At 42.7% G+C, this 9,524-nt stretch overlaps 1 protein-coding gene across 1 annotated transcript; it reads left to right on the plus strand.

The window, feature by feature from the left end:
- The first annotated feature begins 2,218 nt into the window (after positions 1–2,218).
- Positions 2,219–9,524, plus strand: Mrpl35 (mitochondrial ribosomal protein L35). The gene is made up of 4 exons (XM_028762469.1): positions 2,219–2,289; positions 6,332–6,521; positions 7,460–7,604; positions 9,165–9,524. Exons 1-4 carry the CDS (start codon positions 2,247–2,249, stop codon positions 9,351–9,353), a joined length of 567 nt encoding a protein of 188 aa, XP_028618302.1. The 5' UTR covers positions 2,219–2,246; the 3' UTR covers positions 9,354–9,524.

The raw sequence follows: 9,524 nt of genomic DNA on the forward strand, positions 1-9,524 counted from the left end.
TTGAGGTAACCCATGGGGAATCCTGGGACTCATATAGAGGAGCTCATAAACTGAAAATTATTGTTGTAATGTAAAGTATTATTTGCCTTTTTATTCTGATAATCACATAATTGTACAGAGATTACTTGATTTATTAATATCACAAGAAATTGAATGTAGAAGCAAATTGTATAACTCAGGGATTTTTAGGTTTTTGATGATTTTCTTGTTTTGTTTGTTTTAATAAATAAGGTCTCACTCTTGCCCAGACAAGCCTTTAACTAGAGGCAAGTTGTCCTGCCTCAAGTTCTCCAAAACTGGGATCACAGGCATGAATCACCATGTATAAATGGACTGTTTTGTGTATTTTTTATGCTGGACCTTAGATTTCTTACAGTTATTAGTCTTGTCTAACATTAGTGGATTTATCATTGTTATTTTAATCATGTGTGGTAAGCAGAATAACCAGGCCCTCAAGATGTCTACTGTCTTCTAATCTCTTTGGATATGGTACCTTGTTAAAAAAAAAAATTGTAGATGTAAGAGTCTGTTGATCCTACTACTCAGGAGGCAGAAGCAAAAAGATCTCTAAGTTCAAGGACAGCCCAGTCTACATAGATTGTTTCAGGCTGGCTAGGGCTACAGAGTGAGACCATGCCAACAAAAACAAACAAATAAAACCCAGAAGTTTTGTAGTTCAGTTATTGCAGCCATTCTTAGTATGTAGGAGTTATGAGTTTAATTCACAGTACTAAATATAAACTATTTTTGAGATGAGAAAACCATTTTTTATTATTTTGGTAGGCCAAGTATGATTATAATATTGAAGGAGGATGGGAGGAATGAGACACTGTCTTTGAAAATACAAAACTAGGGCCTGGTGAGATGGCTCAGTGGTTAAGAGCACTTGCTGCTCTTCCAGAGGTCCTGAGTTTCAATTCCCAGAAACCACATGAGGACTTACAACCACACATGGTGACTCACAGCCATCTAAGGGGATCTGATTCCTTCTAGCCTGTAGATGTATATGCAGCAGAGCACTAAAATTAAAAAAAATAAATAAAATACAAAAGTGTTCGTGAGCCAAAGGTTGCAGACATTTTCAAGAAGCTGGAAAAAAAGGCAAGAGAAAGGCCTTCTCTTCTAGAGCTTCCAGAAGGATCACAGCCTTAGTACAATTTGATTTTTAGTCCTTGGGATTAATCTTAGCTCTCTGGCCTACAGAACTCTGATAGTAAATTCATGGCTTTGTTTGTTTGTTTGTTTGCTTGTTTGTTTGTTTTTTGAGACAGGGTTTCTCTGTGCAGCCCTGGCTGTCCTGGAACTCACTCTGTATACCAGGCTGGCCTCGAACTCAGAAATCCGCCTGCCTCTGCCTCCCAAGTGCTGGGATTAAAGGCGTACGCCACCACCGCCCGCCTATTTTTCACAATTTTAAGTTCTAGTATAACAAATGCCAGTAGATATAATCCATACAAGTTAAAGCTCTTTGCAATTTTCAATAATATTCTGAGGTCTTCAAGCCTCAACCTGCTATGGAGCTGTTACCCTAGGTGTTAAGAGGACTTCTAGTTCCTCTTAGGGTGTAAGAGTCCTGAGCCAAAAATTGAACAGCCACTCTCTAAATGAGTTCTGTGGGGTGTTTGCTTTTCTTGTTATTTTGTACCTTTTTCTTCCCTTTTCACCTTAATTTTTGCTTTTTTATTTTCTTTTTAAGAGTCTTTACACAATCCATGCTGGCTCAGCAGCAGAGCCTTGCTATTATATCTATACTGGCAGTGAGATAACTTTGAGTACAGGAGTCCCAAGTCACCTTCGGGATCTTAGAAGACCTTGTCTCAAAAATGGGGAAGTTTAGCTGGGGTTTGGGATGGGGTGTAGCTCTCACTTTTAATCCCCGCAGCGGATCTCTGTGAGTTAGAGGCCACAGAGCTAATTCCAGGTCAACCAGGGCTACATACACAAACGGGAAAAAAAAAAAAAAAAAAAAACTGTCTCAAAACAAAACAAAAGCAATCAAAAGTTTAGACAGAACCAACTCTTGCAAGTTTTCTCTAACCACCATAAGCACGCAGTGTCATGCGCGAGCCCAATCATAAACGCAAAATAAATAAGAAGACGGTGGCTTAGGGCAGAACCTAGTATAAAGCGACAGTCCAAAGAACTTGGGCCACATCTGTTTTCCTTAACCCCGCCCCCTCTAAATTTCTTAGCCTTTTGCTTTGTTACTATTGAGACCACTGCGGCCACCGTAGGCAGGCTGCAAGATGGCGGCTTCCATCTTCACGGGCGCCGTGAGAGCTGCCTCAGGTCAGTCTTCTATTGACGGCTTCGCTGAGAAGAGAACCGGCACGGGAGGGAGTGGGCGTTTAGTTAGGATGTTAACGGGGAAAGACAAACAAGATGATTTGAAGTCGAAGGTTTGCTGCGCGATACCTTGCACAGTGTAGTATCCGTGACCCGCGTTCACTGGATCCACCCTGCCCTAGGAAGCATACCCGAGACTGAGGTAGAGGAGACGAGGGTGATGACACCCAAAATTCCATATATATATATTTTTTTCTTTTTCTGATTTAGAGGTTCAAATGCCTCTCGCGACCTTGACCTTGAGAGTCATATAATTTCTCTGACATTTTTGATTCTGTAGCGGTAAAATGGGGCTTCCTCCCACCTGCGGATTAAACAAACTTGTAAAACATCGAGTATGTTTGAGAATCTTGTGTAATTATCAAGAGACTGGCCTAATTCGTTTTTAACTACACTCCTCTGATGGTGGCGGCGGTATTTAGGGGTGAAGGCAGAACCAGGTAGGAAATGTAAACTACTCAAGTATGATAGAGATGATCAGTAAGTTACTTGCACACAACTTATACTGTAGAGATAACATTTGTGGAAGAATATACAGAGGACCAAGAGGGGAAAAAGTAACCATATAAAATTTCCAGGTATTAGATCTTAAAAATGGAACTTTTGTGAGTTATGAAATATGTATACTAAAAAGTTCATATAAGGGGACATACGTGTAACTAACACCAGTTCAAGACAAGCCCCTTCCCACCCTGTGCATTGCCCCTATCATTACTCGTTCTTCCCATAGCCACTTAAGCAACTATACCTTCATCTCATATATATTCATATACCTAGCATATTTTGTCTCGTTTTGAACTTTACATTAATTTTTATATAATGTGTCTAGTGTAATGTCTGGTTTTCATTTACTCAGAGGGTGCGTGTGTGTGAAACTTTTTGATTTCTGACTGCTTTTTTTTCTTTTCTTTTTTTTAAAGATTTATTTATTTTGTTTTTGTGAGTACACTGCAGCTGTCTTCAGACACACCAGAAGAGGTCATTGGATCCCACCCATTACAGGTGGTTGTGAGCCACCATGTGGTTGCTGGGAATTGAACTCAGGACCTCTGGAAGAGCAGTTACTGCTCTTAACCACCGAGCCATCCCTCCACCACCACCCCCGACTCTTTTTTTTTTTTTTTTTTTTTTTAATGAGACAGTTTGGTCTTAAATTCTCAGCCCTCCTTAGCTTCTACAGGCTGAGATTTTAGGTATTTGGACTCCCAAACCTGCCTTTCTTCAGCACATCTTTATCTGCTGTTAGCATTATTTCAATGTTTTCTTCAAGCTAAACTCTCTTAATCGTTTTAGTGTTTTATCTTGTATAACCCTCTCCATAATTTAAAGTTGAGGAAATGTGTATAGAGAGGTTAGTAAGTTGTTCCTGTTCACACCACTAGTTAAGTAGGAGCTGAAATTAATACTAGTTTGGTTCAAACCCTGTTACTTATTCACCACATTGCCCCATTTGTTTTGTGAAATTAGTGCAGAAGACAGTGGAACCCTGGTCTGAGTCTTGCATGAGGTTAGGTAGACACGACTTGGCAGTGTTTTTGTTGCTTTGAGAAAAGGTCTCACTAGATAGCCCTGGTTAACTGGGCACATGCTGTGTTAATAGTCGTGTTGCCCTTGTACTTGGGGTTCTCCTGCCCTTGTCTCTGGAGTGCTGTGATTGCAGGTGTAGGACTCTACATCCACATCAAATTGTTGCCAGTGTCTGGTTTTTTGAGATAGTATCTCCTGTAGCCCAGTCTGGACTTGAACTCTGGTCTCCTGCTTCAGCCTCCTGCAGACTGGACTTACTGGCATATCACCACCATGCCAGGCTTGGCCTTTACTTTTTTAAAAGCTAACTTCATTGAAGTACAATTCCGTATATTTGTGTTTGTGGCTATGCTTATGTGTGAGGGTATATACACGTGTGTGCGCCTGCAGACACATGTCTGAGATTGCTCTCAGGAGTGATCCATCTTGGTTTTTGAGCCTGAGTTTCTCTCTGAGATATGGCACTTACCAATTAGGCTAGGTTGGCTGGGCCACAAACTTCCTGGAATCCACCTGTCTCTCCAGTGTTGGAATTACAAGTGTGCTCAGCTTTTTACATGAATGCTGGGCACCAAACTCAGGCATAGGAAGCATTTGAACACCCGAGTCATTTCTCTAGCTCTGAAATACTCACTTTTGTGCATCTAGTTTAGTGACAGAAATCATCACCAAATTCCAGTCTTGGCATCTCATGGAACATTTTTAATATGTATGTATGTTCTTGAGTTTCACACTAGAGTTGGTTAGAAAGTACTAGAGAAGTAAATTGGTTGATTCTGATCTGCATAGTGTTCTTAGGGAAAAGCATTGATAATGAGGATAGCCTTCAGTTCATGTATCTCTGCCTTCTCAGCTCTACCTTCTGGCTGCCCAGCTTCATTCACTGCCTGTTCCCAGGCATTTCTACTGTGGTTAGGAAGCCATGCACAGCCTCTGGCAGACCAGATTCTGCCATTCCCATAGCTCTATTTGTTTCGGCGCCAAGGGGTTTGCTGATGTTGTTTGTCCTACCCAAAGTGGGCTCTCCTCCTTGGAGGGTCTGTATGTTCTTGTTTTGCTTTCACTTTGTGTGTGCGCATTATGTGGGAGTGTGCATGCTAACACACGTGCGTGTGGAGGCTTGAGGTTGGCACTGAGTGTCCTCTGTGGCTCTTCAGCTTATTTTTTTGTGTTGACGCTCTCTCGGAAGCACCTGTCTCTACCTTTTTTACCCTGGGACTGCCATGGCAGCATGTCCTGACTTCACTTGAGTACTGGGGCTCCTAACTCAAGTTCTTATGCTTGTATAGCAAGCAGTCTACCCACTAAGCCATCACCTAGCCCTTTAAAAAAAGTCTTATTTTTATTATTTTAAATTGTGTGCGCACGTGCGTGTGTGCATGTTCATGTGTGTGTGCATGTGTGTGCATGTTCATGTGTGTGTGTGCATTGTGCACACATGCCTGTGTGCATGTTCATGTGTGCGCGTGCGTGCGTGTGTGCGTACATGTGTGTGTGTGTGTGTGTGTGTGTGTGTTCACGTGCACAGACAAATGAGCTCAGGTGCTGGGGAAGCCAGAGTTGGCAGACCCCTTGGGGCTAGGGTTACAGGTAGTTGTGAACCACACGATGTGGACCTGGCAACTGAACTCAGGTCCTCTGCCAGAGCAGTATTTACTCTAACCACTGAGCAAACTCTCCAGCCCTTTGTTGGTTTTGTTTGTGTTTTTATTTTGTTTTTCTGAGGCAGTGTCTTATGTAGCTTAGGCTGACCTCAAACTTGCTCTGTAGTAGAAGATACCCTTGAGATCCTGATTCTCCCACTCTACTTTTCAGATGTTGAGATTACAGGTATGCATCACTATGTCCAGCAGGTTAGTTCACTATCAGGATAATGGAAGCACCTACTCTGTTTTCTTCATCAATCTTTTCTCCACTCTGTCCTTCCAGCTTTCTGTCTCTGATCTATCATTGCACTGAATCTGGAGGGGCTGTCTCCCCATGGTATAAAATTGGTGGAGGACAGTTAATCTTACACATAGTGAGAATGAGGAGTTCCTTACTTCTGGGCATAGAGCGTACAAATACCGATCTGGATTATATGATGGCTTCAGGATTCTAATTTTTCTAAAAAAAACACTGAGTATATAATAATCATTTATTTCATATGTAAATTATAGGTTGATGAAACTGGTAAAAAGCTTCCTCTGCCAGACGGTGGTGGTGCATGCCTTTAATCCCAGCACTTGGGAGGCAGAGGCAGGCGGATTTCTGAGTTCGAGGCCAGCCTGGTCTACAGAGTGAGTTCCAGGACAGCCAGGACTACACAGAGAAACCCTGTCTCAAAAAAAAAAAGCTTCCTCTGTGAATCTGGCATCAGGAACCTTCTGTTAGGTCTACTTTTGTCTCCATGCATTATAATACATGGGTGTATGTGTTAGAGTATATTCAGTACATGGACTTCCCTCTGTCTCTGCAGGAATATTTCGTCCCTTGAATGTCTTGGCATCTTCAACCTATTGGAACTGTGCCAGGAATGCCTGTCTCCGTTCTGCACTGTGCAACATTCATTTTAGACATATTCAGATGTCAGTCGTTTCCTCTGCTCCAAGACTTGTCACATCTGTTGGGCACTTGGCATATGGGCACACTGCAACAGTCCTTAATAGGTAAAGTACATGACAATAACATATTTAAAAAATATTTACACAAAATTTTCTAAAGTAGCTATGCCTGGGCTGGGCGTGTAACTCCGTGGTAGAGTACTTGCCCCCAGATCTGTGAAGACTTCTCTTCTATCTCTAGTACTGCAAAATCCGTAAAATGTGTTCAAGACATTTTAGAGGTAGATCATCTTACCCTCCTTGTGGTTTAGGGTATGTATACACTTGGCCTGACTGAGGAGGAGAGTGTGATTGGCATCTTAGATGCCGGCAACAGGACTACACAGAGCACTTCCTTCCCACCTGGCTGTGTAGCCTTAGCTTGTAATCATCCTCCGGCCTTAGTCTCCTGAGTGCTAGGATTACAGGTGTGCACCCACCTTGCATTTTACATTTTACAGCACAGGGGAATCTAAGGTCTATTTGAGCTAGTCTAGTATATTACTAGTGATGTCTGCCGCCACCCTGGCCTCCTTTCTGATGTTGTTTATACTGTTTCCAGAAACTGTCAGGCAAACCAGAGATCAAATGGGATGTTCAGCTTATGTGGCTCGGCTCTGTGGGAGTCAGTCAGTCAGTGAGCAGATGCTCAGTTAAGCACCCTTAGGTACCCTCCACTGTAGTTGCAGAAAGTACACAAAAATAAGCTGAAGTCCTCATGGAGTTTATACTCAGGTAGGCAGATAAGTAAGAAGCTATGTGATTAAAGTACTGTGGATACATTCTCTTAGTGCTGAGTGGGTGGGTTTTATTTTGGGTGTTAACAAATCGACCCTAGAGTCTTGTATGTGCTAAATACAGGTTCTACCTCTTCCTGTGGGTGTAGATTTTAGAAGGCTTAAAGTTAGGAAGGTTGCCATTCTTCTTGACATTAGTATTGTGTTGAAAATCAGTTCCTTGCCCTTCACTCAGTCTGTTCACTACATTTTACAACTGTATTTTAGAGTGGCCACATTGGTTCCCAGTGTCCTGAAGCCGCCAGTCAGAGCTCTGACATACTGCAGCAAACGCAAAGGCAAGAGAAAGACGGTAAAGTCGGTCGTGCATCGCTTCCTCCGACTTCACTGTGGCCTTTGGGTAAGGAGAAAGGTGAGTCTTTGTGCTGTGTGAGCCTAACCACGACATGCTCTCATCTTACTGGTAGCTCTTCAGTGTCATGCTGAGGTGCCTGCGGCTTCTCAGTATCTCTGTCCATCCTTGTGCAGAGAAAGGGTGTGAGTGGGTATAGCACTGTTCAGAGGAGCAGGCGCAGTCACTGTGGGAAGGGCTGAGAGGGTTTTCCTCTATCTTAGAGAAATCGGTAGATAAATGTGTATTAGAACTCAGCTCATAGCTGGCAGTGGTGGTGCATTGAGATATGTCAGTGAAGAGCCTTGGCTTGAAAGGACCCATTGACTGAACTCCTTAACAAGAACCTCATTTTCTATGCTCAATTCCACACATGTGAGTGGAGCTGCTGCTGACTTCAGAGCCACCAGGTCCTCCTGAAGGTAGAGCTGCAGGCAGTTGTGAGCTGCCCAACATGGGTGCTGGTCCTCTAGAAGAGCATTATGTGCCCTGAGCCATCTCTCAGTCCCTTAAGTTTCTGAGAAAAAGTTTTCTCACTTAACCTGGGGCTCACCAATTTTTCTAGCCTGCTTCACCAGTAAGCTCTGGGATCCATTTGTCTTTCTGCTCACTAGCGGGGTTACAGATGTCCACTACCATATCCAGCTTTTCCATAGGTTCTGGGTTCCAAACTCAGGTCCTCCTGGTTGCATTATAAGTACTTTGCCCACTGAGCCATCTCCACAGCCCATTTTTGGTTTTGTTTTTTTCCAGACAGGCTCTTACCCTGTAGTCTGAGCTGGCCCTCAGACTCAACTAGCTCATTCATTTATTTCTAATTTTTAAAAGGAAGATTTGTTTGTTTGAGTAGTCCTAGCTAGCCCAGAACTTCCTATATAGACCAGGATGGCCCTGAACTCAGCAGAGGTCAGTCTGCCTAAGATTTATTTTATTTGCAATTATTTGTATATGTGGGTCTGTGCATGTGAGTAATGTACCCATGGAGGCCAGAGGCATTGAGTCCTGGGGAGCTGGAATTATGGGTAGTTGTAAGCTACCTGCATTACTGCTAGGATTGAATTCAGGTCCTCTGAAGAGTGGTGTGTGCTTTTATCTGCTGAGCCTGGCTCTCTTTTTTTTTTTTTTTTTTTTTTTTTTGGTTTGGGTTTGGTTTTTAGAGACAGGGTTTCTCTGTATAGCCCTGGCTGTCCTGGAACTCACTCTGTAGACCAGGCTAGCCTTGAACTCTTGAACTCAGAAATCTGCCTGCCTCTGCCTCCCAAGTGCTGGGATTAAAGGCGTGCGCCACCGCCACCCGGCAAGCCTGGCTCTCAACTTTCAATTCTCCTGCCTCAATTACACAAATTACACATGTGTACCCCACGTCCAACTTGTGATTTTAATTTAAGTAATCTTTCCAAAGTATTAAATTATTAATACCTCTTCTACACATGCTTTTTTACCTACTACTTATTGCAAAGAGAAACAACTCAGTCCCTGTAGAAGTCTGGCTTTGCTCCTGGGGCCTATACATCATAAGTTATGGAGTATCTGCTGTTGCCTTTGCAAATTTTAAAATGTTTTTGGAACATTGTCTTATAGGCTGGCTATAAAAAAAAATTATGGAAAAAGTCAACTGCAAGAAAGAAGCGCTTGAGGGAATTTGTGTTCTGCAACAAGACCCAGAGTAAACTCCTAGATAAAATGACATCACCTTTCTGGAGGAGGCGCAACTGGTACGTTGATGATCCTTACCAGATGTACCATGATCGAACAAACCTGCGAGTATAGTTCAAAGCTATCAGAGTTCCCAGCTATGGAATGTGTATCTCTGTGTATGTGATGTCCTTGCAAAAGTGAGTTTGCATTAAACTGTAAACTGTACCAGCTGATAGGCAAGCCTGGGTTACCACTGATGTGCATTAAACATTCTCAAAGTTGGTCATAGAACTAAAAGTTAAA

This window comes from Grammomys surdaster, unplaced genomic scaffold (assembly GCF_004785775.1).
Source record: "Grammomys surdaster isolate TR1022 unplaced genomic scaffold, NIH_TR_1.0 133, whole genome shotgun sequence".
NCBI lineage: Eukaryota > Metazoa > Chordata > Mammalia > Rodentia > Muridae > Grammomys > Grammomys surdaster.

Excerpts from the sequence above, each read along its gene's own strand:
- Mrpl35 (XM_028762469.1), top strand. The coding sequence starts at position 2,247 with ATGGCGGCTTCCATCTTCACGGGCGCCGTGAGAGCTGCCTCAG. Across the intron at positions 2,290-6,331 it reads CGCCGTGAGAGCTGCCTCAG|GAATATTTCGTCCCTTGAAT; the intron begins GTCAGTCTTCTA and ends CTGTCTCTGCAG. Across the intron at positions 6,522-7,459 it reads ACTGCAACAGTCCTTAATAG|AGTGGCCACATTGGTTCCCA; the intron begins GTAAAGTACATG and ends ACTGTATTTTAG.